General features: G+C 47.9%; 1 protein-coding gene across 1 annotated transcript in view; it reads right to left on the bottom strand.

Moving 5' to 3' along the window:
• Ank1 (ankyrin 1) overlaps positions 1 to 8,005 on the bottom strand; it is a 119,527-nt gene extending 111,522 nt beyond the window's left edge. The window contains exon 1 of the mRNA XM_052162062.1: positions 7,915 to 8,005. Within this exon, the coding sequence (XP_052018022.1) occupies positions 7,915 to 7,929 (15 nt within the window). The 5' untranslated portion in view covers positions 7,930 to 8,005. The remainder of the gene's footprint in view (positions 1 to 7,914) is intronic.
• Positions 8,006 to 18,469: the final 10,464 nt, after the last annotated feature.

The following is an 18,469-nucleotide window of genomic DNA, read 5'->3' as shown; positions in this document are numbered from 1 at the left end:
ACAGGACCTCACAAGCATCAGAACGGCTTATCAAGTTAAGGCTGAGCTGAAGGAGGCAGAAAGATAAAGGGTAACCCAGAAAAGGTTATACAACACACCCACCAAGATGTCCTCTCTTGCTCATCTGCCCAGCAGAGGGGCCTTTTCTACAGTGCTATTGCTCATGAGTATAACCCTAACCTCAGACTCTGTCAGCGTAGCATCCTAGGTCGCCTCCACGCAATGGGCCAGCATCAACCCCAAGCAGAAAGCTTCATTTTCCATCCCTGCTTTGTGGAGTCAGCCATCTACATACCAAACCCAATGTTCTTGGCTATAGGCGCAAATGACTGGTCAGCCTTACTAGTCTTGATGACAGATTCAAGGTCATTTCCCCTCCTGTTTCCCTGATTGCCATTTACCAGGAGATGTTGGTGATGGGACAGAATTCATTCATCAGAGACTGCAGAGGAGCAAGAATACAAAAGAACCGCAAAGCCTGGGCCTTCCTCTTCCTCACTGTTGGCACACTGATGTTAACACAGACACAAGTGAGTCCCACTGGCACTAAGTCACACCCAGACCTCCTACTGTGCCTTAAAAACCAAGTTGTGGGACTGTCCCAGACCTAAGTAAGACCCTCGTGCGAGCAGCCAGGCAGCGTTCGCCTTATCTCATCCCTTCCCTGTCTGAAGTAACAGTCTGTTTTGTTCTTTATCTCGTATACATGTGGCCATCACTAATATTAAATGAGTTAGGCGTTTTTTAACCATACTGCATTGGTCCTCCTCAATATGGTGACCCTCCAGGACTGTAGCCATCCTCACCCAGACACTGACACTACTGTCCTCTCTTGTGTTTTCTCTCATGGCCTTTCATCCCTTGCCAAACTGAGGTTCCTGAAACAGATGCCGACACTGTCCTACCCCAAATCCTTGCTGGCCTGTTGAATGCCCACAGAGAAGTTCTGGAATGTGCAAGAAGTCTGTGGCCTCTGATTATCTCTTCATCTCCTCTCTACTTTCTACACCCTACCTGTTCCCCAGCACCTCACAGCCAGCTCCATGAGGTGCCTCTACAATCCCACAAATCCATGCTGCCTGAGTTCTGTGGAACCCACTGCTTCTCCAAGCCTCTCCTGAGTTCTCTCCCCTTCCTGGATTTTGCTGCTGACCTCCCTGTCCCCACAGTATCAACTCCTACTACACTAGATCTAATCTACTAATGCAAACTTCCCACTTGCTGGGGATCAGGGTTTACCTAACTGTTGCTTCTAACTCAATACAATTCCATTAGCTTGAATTAAAGGCATGGTGAAAGTAGGAAGGACTCTTACGTTTTGCCAAAAGTTCTTAAAATGATGCAAGTTATTGATGCAAGAAACTTTTGAGCCCAAATATAAAACAATATACCCAACATTTCCTGGAATACATGGCACTGTTCTCATATGTACATCCTTCCTGGCTATCCTAGGACAATCAATGTAGCCTGCAGTTAACAGGCGAGGACCAAAGGGTGGAAGAGTGGGTACTTCTAGTCTTAGAGTAATATTTAGAAAGTAGCCTATCAGAGAAAGATTCAAAGCAAGGAGTTCTGCAGAACCCATGAGTGGAACCATCTGCTGACTGGGGGGTGGCCTGCACCTCATAGCTAGGGTACTGAGAATGCCAAGAGACACACATATAAAAGAACAGCTTTCAGCATGCCCAGGGTGTAAGTGACAAAGACACACTCCCTGAACCCTGGTCTGGAAACTGAAAAGTCAGACTTAGTTGTACCCTGCATGGGGCAGGCAAGGCCAGTGGTTAGCTGCTCAGCCCCAGTTCTTCCCATGTGAAGTGCGAGTAACAGCTGTCTTACAGAGCAGTCTCCATGTCCCATTAAGATGCAGGAATAGACTGGTATGAAGGACATGCCTGTGATTCAAGATCTTCAGAGACTGAGACAGAGGATTGCCATGAATATGAGGCTAGCCTAAACTTCGTAGAAAGACCTTGCCCCCTCAGAAATATGCAGGGTTAAAGAAGGTGCAGTGCTTGCTATTTGTAAAACTACAATCAAGCATGGTGGTGCATCTGTACCTGGGAAGCTAGGGCAGGAAGATCCTTGCAAGTCCGAGGCCAGTCTGTATAATACAGCGCAATATAATATAATGTAATGTAATGTAATGTAATGTAATGTAATGTAATGTAATATAATATAGTTGCAAGTCCGAGGCCAGCCTGTATAATACAGCGCAATATAATATAGTTGCAAGTCCGAGGCCAGTCTGTATAATACAGCTCAATATAATATAGTTGCAAGTCCGAGGCCAGTCTGTATAATACAGCACAATATAATATAGTTGCAAGTCCAAGGCCAGTCTGTATAATACAGCGCAATATAATATAGTTGCAAGTCCGAGGCCAGCCTGTATAATACAGCGCAATATAATATAGTTGCAAATCCGAGGCCAGCCTGTATAATATAGTGCGTTCTAGGTCAAATCTGCTCGGGGTGTATGTGTGTGGGGATAAAGGAAACTCTAGGCTCCCAAATCATCCAAACCAAAACTAAAATAGAAGGAGAAAGAGGAAGAGGAGGGGAAGGAAGAAGAGGAGGAGACAGAGGAGGAGGAAGAGGAAGAGGAGGAAGAGGAAGAGAAAGAGGAGCAGGAGGAAGAGGAGGAGAAGGAGGAGGAGGAGGAGGAGGAGGAGGAGGAGGAGGAGAAGAAGGAGAAGGAGAAGGAGAAGGAGGAGAAGGAGAAGGAGAAGAAGAAGAAGCCTAAATAAAATAGGGAGCAAAAAGCAAAAGCAAATCTATCTACATTATTTCCACATCGAGCATTTGAAAGGCCCGAGCTGGGGCAGGAAGCCTAGTGTGTTCCTGAGCTGCTCCATGGCTACCAAGACACATGAGAAGACATTCAGAAGCATGCAAGACCTCACTGACCTCAACTTCTACCTCAACCCCCCCATCAGCCCACGCCTTCTACAGCATGACAGACCCAATGGCTGGGGTCGAAGATTGAGAGGCAAGAATTCCCAGAAGAGGCTCCATTGCCCAGGGCTCTGCCCCTCTTTGCTCCCCATCTACCATTTGTTCTGAAAGCTTCTGCTTTCTGCCTCGACCTTATCTCCTAAAACTTCCACCCCGAACTAGTTCCTTGTGAAGTACAAGTCAATATTCTATCCAAAAAGCTGGTGTGCATGCATGAAATTAATAGGAGACTTTTAGAGACAGGGAAAAGCCTCCCGTGGCTGGTGGCTGGTCCCTTGGGCTCCATGGCAGATGTGGCAAAAGTGTCCCAGGACTCTGGATTCTTCTGGCACCTTCAGATCACACCATGTTGACCAGTGGATGCCACACAGACATCCCATAAAGAGTTCCTGCCACTTTGAAGAAAAAAACAAGAGTGCCAGTTCCCACTCAAAAAAAAAAAAAAAAAAAAAAAAAAAAAAAAAAAAAAAAACCAGCGAGCAGCAGGCAGCACTACTACCCAGCCTTTGGAGCAGCCGGAAAGTGCCCACTGTCTGTAAATCACCAGCTGCTGAGCCTCCCCAGACCCCAGGAGCAGGGCTTTCAAAGCATCTCGCGTCCTGAAGGGTATAGACCATAGATGCTCCCTCTTCCAGAATATCGCTTTGCATCCTACTTTGGGAGAAGGCAAGGCAGTTTTCTGGCCAGTGTCATCCCAGGGAAGGGCTTGAGACATTTGTCCCTGCCTTCTGCAGCCACAAGAAACCGAGGACCTTCTCCAGAAAGAGAGTGAGCCTGAGGGAGAGGACAGGGGTGGAGTCATTCGCTTATTCAACTTTTCGCTCAAGTCTACATGAAGAAATCTGCCTGCAGGAACCATGCTGCCTCCGTCCCAGAATCCCTCCCGCTGTGCACTAACGTCCTTAATGGGTTGGTCACGCCCATCACCGCCAGGATCACTTCCTTTCCGTGTGGATACAGGAAGTCAGCACCCATAGCAAGCTAGGAGGGATGGTGGTGACCAGGCGTACACAGGAGTCAGGGATCAAAGCAATTCTTTCTCTAACAAGATCTTCAACCATTACCACTGCCTGTCCAAGAATGTCAATCCAAACTTGCCCAAAGCAGGACTCGTATGTTACAGTCCAGGCCAGGGGCACCTGGACTCCAAGGCTCAGGCACTGGGCCTTTAAGCTGTGACCACCTACATCTGCTCAGGCCTGCCTGGAGATATTTTTTTTCCCAAATTAACAGCCAGATGGATCCTGACAGTCAGGGCTCACCACTTGAGTTAGTAAAGGAGAAATGAGAGGCTCACACTCATTCACTGCTTTTAAATTAACTCACTTGAAAAATATTTTTCTCAGTCCTGTGTTGAGGAGCTCCTCAGATGCTGGGAAAGTTAGAGGAAGTGACTCAGGGATGAGTCAGTCTAGAGCGCCTCCTCCCCCCCCCCTGCTCAGCTAGAGGGAGCCATGACACAGATGTAAACACGCCTAAAAGTGTGGGAAAGAGAAGGGCTCTCCGGGGAGTTCCTGTAAGGTGAAATATAAAACTCCCGAATGCAGAGTGCAGAATGCAGGAGGGGACCCACGGAGGAGGGCAGGGTTGGCTGCCGCCACAGACTCACCCACCACCGTGGTAAAGGAGGAGCAGTCATTAGGTACTTTGCAAATGGCTGACTGTTCCTTCACATATTCATGCCACGGAGATTGAATGCTGACTGTGTGCCAGGTACTCAGGCCAGGGAACCAACAAGGATAACAGCTCCACAGATCCCGCCACACTCACACGGAGGGTGTGGGCTCCCCGTGAAGATGACCTGAGCCTGATCATTGCTGTGAAACTCCTGGAGGCGTGCCTGAGGGAGAAGGCTGGCTGGCAGGGCCAGGCTCCAGAGAAGCCGGACTCTTCCCTTCAGAAGGCGAAGCTACTGCGGACAAAGGCCAGACTGAGGTCCGCCTCTCTTAGCCCCACTGCGGCTGTGGGGAAGGGGAAGGACAGGGGTGAAGCTCGAGTGTGCGATCAGCAGGCCTAAGGTCCTGGGCTTGATTCCCAGCAGAGAAGGAAGAAAGGACAGAAAAAGAGAAAGAAGCAAAGAAAGCCGGGTGGGAAGGTAGCCCCGGAAGGGGCGGGGCCATTTGGAGGAATACCACTGTCACTTCTCAAAACAGCAAGACCGCCATCATCTCTGAGACTTCCTCCAGCAGCAGATAGGAACAAACACAGAGGCCCGCAGCCAGACAGTGTGCAGAGAGTGAGAGACCTTGGGAGACTGAGTCTTAAATGGGATGTCTCCACCAAATCCCTCCCCTGCGGGCTCAGGGAACCCCACGAAAGAGGAGGCAGAAAGAGAGTAAAAGCCAGAGGGCGGGAGGACACCAAGAAATAGTCCTTTAAATCAATGTTAGCAAAGCTCACATGAACTCAGAGACCGAGGCAGCTCGCGCAGGGATTGCGGGTTCTCCACGCCTATATTATGGCTTCCAGTTTAGCGTAATTGTGGGATAATTGTGTAGTTTGTGACAAGTGAGTCTCTGGTTCTTATTCCCTTTCCTTGGGCTCTTTTCCTTGCGTTTGTTTTGTCTGATTCCAATGTGTTATTTTTTTTTGCTATATCGTATCCTCTCTTATCATATCATATTCCCTTAGAACTCCATTTGTTTTCTAATGAGAGACTGAATGGGAGTAGAGCCAGGTGGGAGGGGGTGGGGAGAGACTGGGAGGAGCAGAGGGAGGGGAAACCACAGTCGGGATCTATTATGATTCAAGACAAAAATCGATTTTCAATAAAAGGGAAAAATGTACAGGACAAAAAATAAAATTCAAACAAGAGCAAGACTCGGGCTTGGCTTCGCAGCGCTGACGTCGAGAGCGAGCGAGCGGTCTGGACGGCTGGCACGCCAGAACCCCAGGCTACTTTCCCTCTTAGCAGCTGGGATTACAAATGACCAGACTGCAAACACACTGTGTTTCCATAGAAGCTTCTGCCTCCTTTCCCATTGTGCCAACGGGAATGTTTTGCAATAGTGAGCACCCACAGCCTTCCTTGTTTTCTGTGTTCATCGGAGAGATGGAGTCACCACACATTATTCTGTCAACTGCTGGCCCTTCATATTCCAGAGGAAAAGGCTGAGCATTGCTATAGAAATGAGGGGCAGGCAAGATCTGACTCCTGGAGTTTGATTTCAGAGGTGCCAGGAGGTGGCTGGCGTAGGTAAAGGTAAACACTATTAGTTTCAGATCCAAACTGTTGAAAGTCTCTTGTCTTCCAAATTCTCCTAATGATGGGCAAAACCCTGCGTCTTCTGTACTCAGTCTCTCCTTCCTGACCTCTGACCTCTGACCTCACCCTTCTCCAGCCCTTCCTCCTGTTGCTGCTGAGCTCTCCTGGTTGTTTCTCAGGGCATGTCTACCTTAGGACCTTTGCAGGTGCAGGCGCTCTCTCCGCCATGTCTCCTCTTCTGAAGCAAAGCGGGGCTGTCTGCCTGGGCGGGGTCATTCAGTTTTGGCTCAGTAGGACTTTGCTGACCTGCAGGACTCCATAGTCTGCTCCCACTTCCCCACTGTCAGTATTTCTTTCTCAGCAGTACTGTGGGTGGGGTCCAGTCTCTTCCATCGCAGGCAAGCAGCTATCCCTAGCCATGCCCCACCCCCCAGGCTTTTAATAGGTGTGAGATGTTCTCATTCACCCAGCATTGAGCCTCCAGCCCTCAGCTAGGGCACAAACTCTTCCAGGGTGGGACTTCTCTCCTCTCTGCTTTGTTCCTACTACAGAGACCTCACCTGTCACTTCATAAGCATTGTTGACGGCTGTTGAACAGCCCTTGAAGACAAAGGCTTTTTGTGTCTTCTAGAGAATACTCTGCTAGGCTTAGCTCTTTTCTGTGGTAGTGACAAAAATCCTGCCTTTCTACCTGTGTTTCACTCAGGGTAATGTAAATAATAATAATAATAATAATAATAATGACAAAAATCCTGCCTTTCTACCTGTGTTTCACTCAGGGTAATGTAAATAATAATAATAATAATAATAATAACAACAACAGCAAGAAGAAGAAGAGGAAGAAGAGGAAGAAGAAGAAGAAGAAGAAGAAGAAGAAGAAGAAGAAGAAGAAGAAGAAGAAGAAGAAGAAGAAGAAGAAGAAGCCAGCTAGTTTTGTAGAAAGACTGACAGATCATTTTTGGAGTGAGAAGTAGCCAACTTGTATTACCTATCTCCCAGAACCATACTGAACTGGACTCTTCTCCCTTTCTTCCTCCTCTCCCCCTCCTAACCCTCTCCCCCTCCCGCTCCCTCTTTTCATTTTCCCTTTTCTTCTCCCTCTTCTCCATCTTCTTCATCTCCTTCTTCCTCTCTTTCCCTCTCTCTTTTTCACTTTCTCCCTTTCCCTCCTCCTCTCCCCCTCTCCCCTCTCCTTGTCTCTCTCCTAATAGACCTCTTTGCCTCAGCTGAGCAGCAAAAATTCAAAATCTACCATTTTCAGAACCTGGAAGGTGTGTCCGCGAGGTACTTGGCTTTTGAGAAAACAAGCAAAAGCCCCTTTTCAAAAGAGGGCGGCAGCCCTCTGGCAGAGCGACCACTGTTCTGAGCCTTTATTCTCTATTTCCTGCCACTGGTCCTGGTAAGTTGCTCAAGGGTCAGGAAAGCCACTAGAATCTCAGCCGTTTTGCTCTGTGACGCTTCGCAAACCACGATGTCTAACGCCCCCCTCCTCCCGCACCCCCAAGTAGAACATAGATCAGCCATTCCAAAAGGAACTCAATTCCACAGCAAGCCCCCGGCTGTGGAGAGTCAGAAATAATTGAGTCGGGACAGAGGTCACCTGCCCTGACCCCTGCCACCTTCAGCAGCAAGTCCTTTGGGGAAGTGCGAGGTTTCCTCTGCACCCCAGGGCTGCTGGGTGGTGACAGCCTTGAGGCACATCTGCCCCCACATCTGCCTCCAACGACACAACTCGACTCCCAATTACTTACTTTACAGAAGCCCATCTTGTTGCTCTGAACCAGGACCCCGCCAGGACGGCGGGCGGGAGAGCCGGGGGGGCAGGAGGGCTGTCAGAGCAGCGGGAAGAGTCTCTCCCTAGAGGACTTGCCAAGGCTGCCCTACAACTAGAAAAGGCCTTATCTGGGGACCAGGGTGCAGGGCGGTGCCTGCATGTGGCCTTCAGATTGGCTTTGGCGCGGAACCTGTGCTGTCCTGCGAGCCTCCTAAGGGGTTTGGAAATCCTCTTGAGGCTGGGTCTACAAAGACACTGAGACTCTTGTTTTTTTTTCTGTGCTTTCACTGATGTGTTTATGTTCTTTAGTGGTTGATGAATAAGGAATCTGGGCACAATCTTAATAAGCTGGCCCCAAGTCACCCTGTTCCTGGGAATTAGGGATGAATCTCTAGAAGAAAACTGCTGAAAAGGAAAAGACTTGAGGGTGGGGAGTGGGGGACCAAATCCAACTGGCTGGGTCGGTTTCAGGCCATTCTTATGCAGTTCCGGCCAGAGAAAGATTTTTTTCCCCCAACACGTGTTCAATCCAACAATGGGTTGAAGTGGCACCAGCCCAGGGTCTGACCAATGAGAGAACACTTTACCATAGCACTTGACAGCTAGCAGAGGCGGTGGTTGAGTCAGCATGGGGCACCCGGGTTAAGTGTCATTGGGACCTGAGTGTGGGTCATGGACAGGGGTGCCATTTTGACCCTAAGGAGCTCCTGGGGTCCATTCCTAGGGGCTGTGTTGCTTGTCCCTTCCTTCCTGCAAAGGGTCCTCCAGCCTTCCTCATGACTTGACAGAAGCTGGGCCAGATCCCTGGGCAGAGCAACCATCTGGCTTCCCAGCTTTGCTGCAGAACTAAACAGGCCCTGCTGCGAGGGCTCAGCTGCCACAGAAAACGCCCTAGACAGCCAGGAAATGACCTTCTACCGCGACCCCCCCCCACACACTAGAGTCTCAGCCTTCTCTACGGTCCAACACTGGCAGGCAGGGGAGGGCTAACCCAATTGGAGGCACTATTAGGACTAAAAATAATCAGTTCCCAATGGCAAACGCCTTTAGGCTGGCATCTTCTGGAGCACTGAACTCAAACGGTGACTTCTTCCTCCTCCCTTCCCATCTAAAACAGAAAAGGAGCACGTGGTGGTCTGACGTAGGCACAAACATGGGGCTAGGCTATCTCAGGACAGGCAGGGACATGGTCCGGAAAAGTAGAGTGCTTGTTGGGAGGTAGGCAGCAAATGCTCAGTAAAGACTTCTGGGATTAATCCATGCTTGTCACGAGGAAAAAGGATAAGATCGAGTATCTGTGTCTGAAAAGCAACATTTTCCCATTGCAGGTTTTCAGACTCTAAGAGGAAGCATCGGCAAATGGATACTGCGCCAACTCTGGCTGGTCCTCGTGTGGTGTTTGACAGGACAGTCCCTCACAGATCTCTGGAGCCGAGGACTCAGGTTCCCGACATGTCTGGGAGCTGGGTGTCTCAGAGTTTAACTTCAGAACTGTCCCTCCCCCAAGGAGTTCACACCCTCTGGGAGGAAGGCCAGCTACCCTCAGCTGCCCAGGCTAGAGAGAGCTGGGCTGGACCACACAGCTCTTTCCTGGGAGTTGCACTGACAGAGCACTCCATACCTCAGCTGCAGGTAGAAAAGCAGCTCTCAGGTGACAACCCCTGTGCTGCTTGTCACCCCTCTATTATAGGAGCTTTCACATCCTGCTATGCAATAGCCCCTTCCCCTTATTTCCTGAGATGAAGCCCTAGGGTCCATCTCAGTGCTCAAAATTGAAGCCCAGGTTACCTCTGCCCTCCTAACCAGGGGACCAAGGTCAGCAACGTGGGCCTCCCCACCACTGCACGGGCTAAGGCAGTATGGAGTCACCGCGGTGCGTGCTTAGTGCAAAGTAGCGCTTGTTATTAGATGGACTACTGTCTCCTCTGCACGCAGGCATTCCTCAGTAACTGCAGACGAGTTCCGGGATCGGCAGATTCCAAAACCTGAGGTGCTCAAGTCGTCCCCACAGCAGTGATTACATAGGACCCACGCACATTCTTCTATGAACTTAAATGACCTCGCTAGCTAATACAGTGTAAACCCCACAAGGAGAGAAGATATACAATTTTTTTCATTCCTGTTATCTTACTGCCCTCTGCCCTAATTATCTTCAATTGGTAGTCGCTTGAATCCATGGATGTGGATGTAGAAGACAGGAAGGTCAGTTGTCTATTTTCACTTGTCTGTGTTTTACAAGGTCTTCCAGAGACTTTGACAAAATTCTCCCTGGCTATGTCCTAACACAAAATAAAAGCATAATTTCTGCTCATCAGAACACATTTATCTCTCAAGAGCCCGTTGAAGATGCTTGTGGCACTTGCCTGCAGACACCTGTAAGCCAAACATCAAGTCTCATAGCTGGGGATGGCCTGGCAGCCTATCCTTGAAGACAGCCCCGCCCCACTTTGGGCTGGCTGCTCGCTGCAGTCCATTACATAAACAATGGTGGTAGGGTTTCGAATCACCTATCATCTTGCAGCCCAAATATTGCTTTTGCTCATCTTGTCCAAAGTCCAGAGAGATTCTCCATTGTTTCATGCACAAAAAATAGATTTGGATTTCCAGTATGATATTAGAAAATAAACAGAAGTTCCATGACTGCTTTTCCCTATGGAAGCAGTCCTGGAGTCAGGGGTCAGGGGTCAGGGGTCTCTGCAGCATTTTCCTTCTGCTGAACCAGGTCACATTTGTTTACAGTAGTTTGTGGCACTTAGGGGATGCTTTATTTTATTATGGTTGTGTGTGTGTGTGTGTGTGTGTGTGTTGTTTGTCTTCTTTATTAAGAGAAAAGTCTTTGGGGGCAGAGATTGCAAGATATTCATCACTAGCCTGGGGCTTTGGACATAATAGATGCCCAGGAACTGCTGCCCAGCAGACGATGATTGCACACATGCACTAAGGGAGGGACGATCTCTTCTAATAAGCAATTGTTGAGAATTATAAAGGAAATGAGTTCTGTGGACATCACTAATTTCTGGGGAAGCTACGGTAGCTGCCAGAACACATTGCTTCTCTCCTAATTGGACAGAAACCATCTGTTTAATAATCATTCAATTTTTTTTTCAGGAATTTGACCTCGTAAAATCCACTTCCTTAAAAAGGAAGCCATCTACCTTTCCCTCGTTGTGTTTTATCCAAATTCCCTAGAATATCATTGTGACTGCCTAGGCAGGACCACCCAACAGCAGGGAGATGACGTCACGTCACTCTTTGACATAGACCCTGTGTTCACGTGCAAACTGGGTGCTTGCAGCTGATTGAGAACAAGGGAGACTTTCACAGTGCTTGAAGTCCGCCCAAAACACTAAGGGCTGGAGACCTGACTCCAGACAGAGACAAGCACTCTGTCACCAAGTCCCGCCCAGCTTTAGTAACCAAACTGTGGACACCGCCTATCCCTCCCAAAAGAAATGTCTTTGAGCACATACCGTCGACAGATGCACATTTGTTCATTATTTACAAGCTGCACACAAGCATTATTGTGCCAATACATTGTGAGCGTCACAAAACACATGGCAAAACGGGAAGTTTTTAAAGAGGAGATGTTTTCAACCTAGAAAAATAGGCGTTCTGATGTCGTCTTCTTGAAGCTCCTTTCACGCTCCACAGAGATGCACGGACCCCGGGTTGGAATGCACAGGACTAGGGCTTACAGTAAGGTCCACACGCCAGTGTCCCGGAGGCCAGGGGCACTCACGGGATGCCTACCTAGTCTGCCATCCGTCATCTTCTAGGTGGCTCACTAATGAGTGCTGTGGTCATTAGATCTCAACCAAGGTTGAGATCCAGAATTAGAGCTGATGCGCACAGCTGTGTTAGAGAACACGTTGGGTGTGATCCCAACTGTCTCACAGGCTGATCAGGGGAGCCACGCCTCATCCAGGGCAAGTCTCTGGAGCATCCCTGAGCCATCCTGACTCACTAGGAAGGCAGGAAAGCTAATGCAACATTTCGGGCTGCTCTGAGGAACAGTTGAGGCAACCCAGACATGTTGTAACAGGAGCACCGGGCTGCTGCTACCCAGGTGTCTTGTGTCGCCATAGCATGTGGTCTTCTGAGTTTGGAGGTGATACAGGAACTATGGACTATGAAGCCACTCAGACCTCACTACAAGCCTCCATACAGATGTATGGGAGCGCACGTTCCCTCTACCCGATAGCTAAAGATATAATTACTTAGAAATGTAGAAGGGACAGTCTAGGGGGAGAGACGTGGTTGGTCGAGATAAGAGAGTAAGAATAGACAAGCAACAGAAGAAAGATAGCGCCCCAGCTTAGGGAAGAAGCAGACAGACTTACCCAGCTTTCTTGGTCTCTGCCTCTTCTCATAAATAAATAAAATAAAGTTTGAAGCCTCAGACTTTATACTGATGTTACGTTGAATGGAGTTGTTCGTATCTTTAAATGAATGATGCAAATGTGATGTGTATTAAAAAGGTAAAGAAGAGTACGGCGCACTCAGCTCAGGACCAGAACATCATGAACATCGGTAAATCGCCTTCTGCCTCTTTCCTGCTTTCTCTCAGCCCGTGTTCATCTGGTGCCACAGCACACATCCTTGTAGATTCTGAAGACTCACATATGCGTCCCTAAGTGGTGCATAGTGCAGCTCTGCTGTTTTCCCACTCGAGACAATGTGTGGCTGCCGTTATCCTTACACAGGTCATGACTTGCTCACACAGGCTTACAAAGTGCCTGGGAAGGTGTCTACACAAATCGCGTGGAAAAGAAAAAAACTAAAACTCACACACAATGTCTGCATCACAGTACATTAGCAATTTGACATATTCTCTTAGTCATTTTTTCTTTATGTATGAACAATAACATTTGAAAATGGGAATTGTGACACGCATGAGTTTTTTTTATTTAAGTTTTACTTTATGTGTATGCGCGTTTTGCCTACCTGTGCATCTGAGCCTGGTGTCTGTGGAGGCCAGAAGAGGGCATCCGATACTCTGGAACAGGAGTTAAATTTGGTTGTGAATCACTGTGTAAGGTGCTGGGAACAGAACTCATGATCTCTGGAAGAGCAGCTAGTGCTTTTAACCCCTGAGCCATCTCTCCAGCCCCTGCAGCTAAGACTTTGGATCTGTATTTGTTCAAGCCTCCTTGTTGTATAGATATGGCGTTCTTATGATGCCTCCGTGTTCACATACACAATATTGTTCTCAAATGGCCTTTCCCTCTCTGCCCTCCAGCCACTGTGCTCCTTTCTCGTCTATCTGACAGAACCTACATCCTAGTCTAAATTAACTTCCTTCCTGTCAATACACTCAGCCTTGGCTGCATGGATTGCATAATTAATTCACTGCTTGAACTATACTCTTGTCTTTCTAATAGTTCTAACCATTGTTGTGTTCCAGGACATAGTGTCAGACCTCAGCATCAGCAACTATGTCTCACATGTAGCACGTGCTCAGTAAACACGTGAAGATTTTCAGATCACTTCCTAGGGCTTAGACTCTTCCTCCTTCCCTGTCTTGTTCTTTCTACGCATCGGTAAGAACCTCCCAGACCCACCATAGGATGGGAGTCAATACCCTAGAAAGGCTTGAGGCTCTCGGCCTGTAACTTCCTAATTCAGTTCTACCCTCCCTTGGTGGTGCACATGAGATCACTGAGATGCACTGATGCGGGGCCTTCCTGGGGTTGACTGAGAGTGGGTCACCCTAGGAAATGAGTGATTCAGGCATCAAAGAAGAAACAGTGAGATTTGAACCCTCCTTTGTATTCTATGTTAAAGGCCTTAGAATAAATACAAGAGCCTTTAAAAGAAATTTTAGACTAGGCGGGATTATATTTTTTTCCAGCTCTCCACTTGTTAAATCTTTTTCTCTCTCTCTTTTTTTTATTCGATATACTTTTTATTTACATTTCAAATGATTTCGGGATTATATATTAACACATTTATTTTTCTATCATTAAAATGGCAAAAATGATTTTCCAGACTCCATTTTATAATGTCTGCTATTTTCTATTCCCAAACACAAGCACGCACGTACACACACACACACACACTTATTTTTACACACTGTCACTCTCCCTCATAAGACGTTTTACACACACACAGACATACACACACACACTTTTGCAACCTGTAATGTCGTGCTAAGATCATTTCTGAGTTATCTACCAGTTCCATTTTACAGTTAAAGTGTGCAGGAGGGGAGAGGAACCAGGGCCCTGGGGCTTATCTTATGCTTTGCCCTTCTGGGCCCCGCCCACTCCCGACACCCCTTTCTCACCCAGACCTTCCACTTATTCAGCAGTGTTGATCCTAACACACCATTCTCCCTTTCCGAGCTGCTTCCCCTCATTTGTTCTTGCACCGTGCTTCCCACCAGCTGTGAAAAATCTGTCAGCGCCATCACCATCTCTGTATGCCAACGAGTGGAGAAAACGGCAGGTTCCTTCTGTGGCACCAGCTCTATGTCTTGCCAGATCCTTCCTCTGCAGCAGTAGTAGTAGCCCAGGGGCATCCAACCAACCACCAGGGGGACAGACACATCCTCCCGAAAGCCTTTCTGCCTGAGAACCACGGTCACCACCAGAGGGAGTGCATCTGCTCTTCTGGCCTCAGAGTGAACTCGATCACTCTGGGGCTCTACTGACACCACGCTGTGATGCTCTAGCGATAAGCAGTGCTGAAATGCTCTCACCAGCCACTGTCAGTTGGAGGAGCCTAGTTCCCAGTGCAAGGGCAAGCCTGGGAACGGTTCAAAGCAGGTCACGTTCCCCACAGTGCCTCATCTACTACATCTTAGACAAGGAAACCAAGAAGACTCTCCCGTGGGAGAGGCAAAAAGATACCGGGGAAGGCATCTTCAGACTGAGTGGCAGAGGGAAGGACCCTGCAGGCGGGACCTTATCTCCTAGAACCCCGCCCTGCAGCTCCAGAGCGCCCCCTAGTGCCTTCTGGGCCACCTGCCTCCTCCAGTCTCGCTGTGGAATACTTCCCGAGGTGCCCTGTTTATTTTACAACCCTCTACTGTCTGGGGATGAGGCATCTTCGTCTGCTATTTACACACCAGGGCCCTGTAAGGACACACGGTTGGTTTTTAGAAGCTTCCTCCACAAGGCTTCAAAGGAAAACCTCAATTTTGGCATTTCCTAGAAAAACGAGTTAAGGTTTCTTCTTGTGGCTCATGCTGTTGGAACGAAACCAAAGCTAGGGTCTCGGCAGCACTTGACGCCGCATCTGCGCTCCTGGGAGCTTGGCCTTCCGCTCGGTCCTCCTTGCAGGCTTGTTTTCTACTGTCCAAATCTCCTACAACGTGACAGTCACAGTTTTCTAGAGTAGAGCACTCTTGTGATGCTCAGATTTTCGTTGATTCTCTGCATAAATTTACTAGGAAATCTTGTGATTTAAAAGGCTACTATCTCTTTACTGTTTTTTAAAGAAATCTGTCTTGGCAGGGTGCTTCCTGGTTTTGTTTCTGCTTTTTGCAGCTCTAGGGCTTAATCTGGGCACTTTGCATTCTAGAGAAGATCTCATACACATAGCCATAGCCCAGCCTTAGAAAAGTTCCTATTTTGTAAATGAAGGTCTCCTAGCATTGCGTAGGTATTCCTCAGATAACATCAATGGGAATACCCAGAATACCATTGAAGCCTACAGTGAATACAAACGATTGTTGGTTCAATCTAATTTGGGGCTCACAAAAATATAATGAAGACACTTTCAGCTGCTCTGCCTCTCTGGGGAACATCCAGGTTCCTTCTAGGCTCTTAGTCAGGACAGGATAGCCAGTGTGTCCTGCCCCAGGCTTCTAGATCAGGTCTATAGGTCCTGACAGGCCCAGCCCTGCTTCTCTTTAGAATACAAAGTTTTACCAAATACACAGACTACTAGATATACATATAGCTCCCTCTGGGGTCATCTGCTCCCCCAAGAGACTTGTTAAAGTGGGACACCATCCTTAAGCTAAATTATCCACCAAAAGTCTTCTTCTTTCTGGTATGGCTGCTTTCCACAGATAATAAAATCCCATCAACTTCCTCTAAAGGAAACGTGACCTACATAACAATGAATAGCAATTAATTCTCTGCTGCAATGTTCAAAGGCTGGAGTTGTGCTAGAGCCAAGCGTCCTAGGAGCTCACTCCATCTTGATTGGGAGCCTGTAGCAGCAGGTAAAGGGACCTTCAGGGACAGGTCCCAAGTATGAAATGATAGCACGGAGGGAAAAGGGTTAGAGCCAAAGAAGAAAGAGCAGGCAGTATCCAGCACAGAGCATGCAACAATGCCAGTTCTAGGCCAGGCCTGCTACCCAAGAGCCCAGAAGAACTCTATAGATGAATCATGGAAGAATGAATTTTGTGGATGATGCTATCTTACTGGGTTGCTTGAACTAGACTGTCTCACAGCCCTGTCATTACCTTTAAAGATGGAAGTTGTCCATCAGCATGCCCAACGGCTACATGGTCTCTGCCACCTGAACCTGGTCTTTGGGTCACATTCCTCATTCACAAGTGAGAAGCTTCAGTGGTAACTGTCCCAAGAGGGTCTCCACAAGAATACATTCTCTCCATGAGAAAACAGGCTAGGAGTGGGGTGCACTTAGGGGGATGAAACAGGATCAACTGTTGTTCAAGTCTGGCTTAAGCAACATGACAAGATGCCCTCTCAACAACACAGCAGAGATGAATAGGGAAACGACAACAACTGACCATAGACGAAGGGTTCAGACTCTGGCTTGATCTTGACTGAATTCCTTAAGACTCTGAACTTGTTTGCATCTCCCTTCTCCCAACAGTAAAACCAGAAGCCAGTTATGATGATAGTGCACACACCTGAATAGCAAGGGCAGGCTGTGTATCTACTTGCTCCTGATACAAGGCAAACCCAGAGAAGTTCAGACCGTGCTAAAGGATAGCCAGGGTAGACCTGGGGATCTTATTCCAGAGTCTCTGCCCAAGGTGAAAATCGGTGTGACTGTCCTAGAAAATCAACCCAATATCCTTAGTAGGGAATCATCTACGTATTGTAACCCACCCAGAAGAAGTCACCACTCGGCCACCAGCTCTGGACACAGGAAGATGTAGAAGCTGCACATTGCATGGGCTCATGGGTAAGACAGTCTGGAGGAGACAAGATTCCTGGGGTGGAGGACAGACCCAGGGGCCAGAGGATGGGAATGGGAGGTTCATGAGAGAGACTTTATGAGGCAGAAGACCTAGTCTGTCTTGACTGAGACAAAGTACGTGACTCTATGCATTCATCAAGACTTGGGGATTGAATAAAAGAGAAACATGTGTTACTGTGTGTGAGCTTGAAAAATAACTGTTCAAGCCATTTTTTTTAAACCAAGCATACATCTTCCAAGACAGGGACGCAAAAAGAGAAATGTCTTTATCATGACTCAAATCTGCAGTGTTCCTTACAAGCTTATGTTTTTTTGGATAACTACTCCAGGCTGTTTGGGGAGGGTAAGAGAAGTTAAACTGAGATCCTAACTGGCAGAAGTAAGTTACTAGAGGCAGGCCATAGAACATTGTAGGTCTTCTTGGCTCCCAGCCATCAGCTAGAGGTCCCCTGTCTCGATGACTTGAGACTTCCAAAACGCGAGCTTAGCTAAACCTTCCTGGCCCCAAGTCATGTCTGCTGGATATTTTATAACAGTGACACAAAGGTGACTAACACAGTACCCAGAGTCAACTTGGCTGGGCCCACCTCTCTCTGAGTCACCCTTCTGGCTCAAGGTTCGCCTGCCACATACATAGACCAGTCCTTTCCTATAGGTTCATAATTAGTAGATATTTAGCCAGAACTTACCACCTAGCAGGCATATGCCAGAAACATTAGCAGCCAGCTCTCTGAAGCTTATATACTCCTTGTCCCATGTCAACAATGCAGAACCTATCACCTGCTGTCAAGCTAACCAAAGACCCAGAAGTCAAGAAAGCCAAGCCAATGGGGGAGACTTTGGGCATCAAGGCTCAGCTTTCTGTCTCCTCTATCTGGACAAAACCCATCTTTTCTTGAACGACCAACACCCATAGTGCTTATCCCATCCAGGGGAACTTCTCAAACAAAGGTACTTGAGAAATACAGGATGCTGGTAAGTGAATGTCAGAGAAGCCACAAATAATGGTCCAGTATAAGTATCTCTGTGAAACACTCGCTCGTATTTTTTCTAAGTCTGGAGACTATATCTCCCATTTATAGAAGTGTGGCCATTATCTGGAAATGTAGTTTGTTGTAACTCCATAAACAGAGCCCCACCCACCCATGTCTACTTTTTTAACTCATTCCTGGGTATGTCTGCAAACCTCTATCAAAAACTTGGCCCCAACACAAGCTGAGGTATCAAATAAGGGTCAAAAGAAAGACTGAATAACCTGTCTCACTGGAGCTGGACTGGAAGGCCAGATGGTGTTGGGGCATGTTAGAAAGGCAACTCCATCTGAGAGTGTACTCCTAGGCAGGCTAGCGGACAGACAACAGAGCCAATCCTTTCTCTCTGTAGGATGTGTAGGTCATCTCACAAGA

Source organism: Apodemus sylvaticus, chromosome 18 (assembly GCF_947179515.1).
Source record: "Apodemus sylvaticus chromosome 18, mApoSyl1.1, whole genome shotgun sequence".
NCBI classification, from domain to species: Eukaryota; Metazoa; Chordata; class Mammalia; order Rodentia; family Muridae; genus Apodemus; species Apodemus sylvaticus.
The sequence above is the reverse complement of the archived record's forward strand: the minus strand, read 5'-3'. Positions and strand labels throughout refer to the sequence as shown.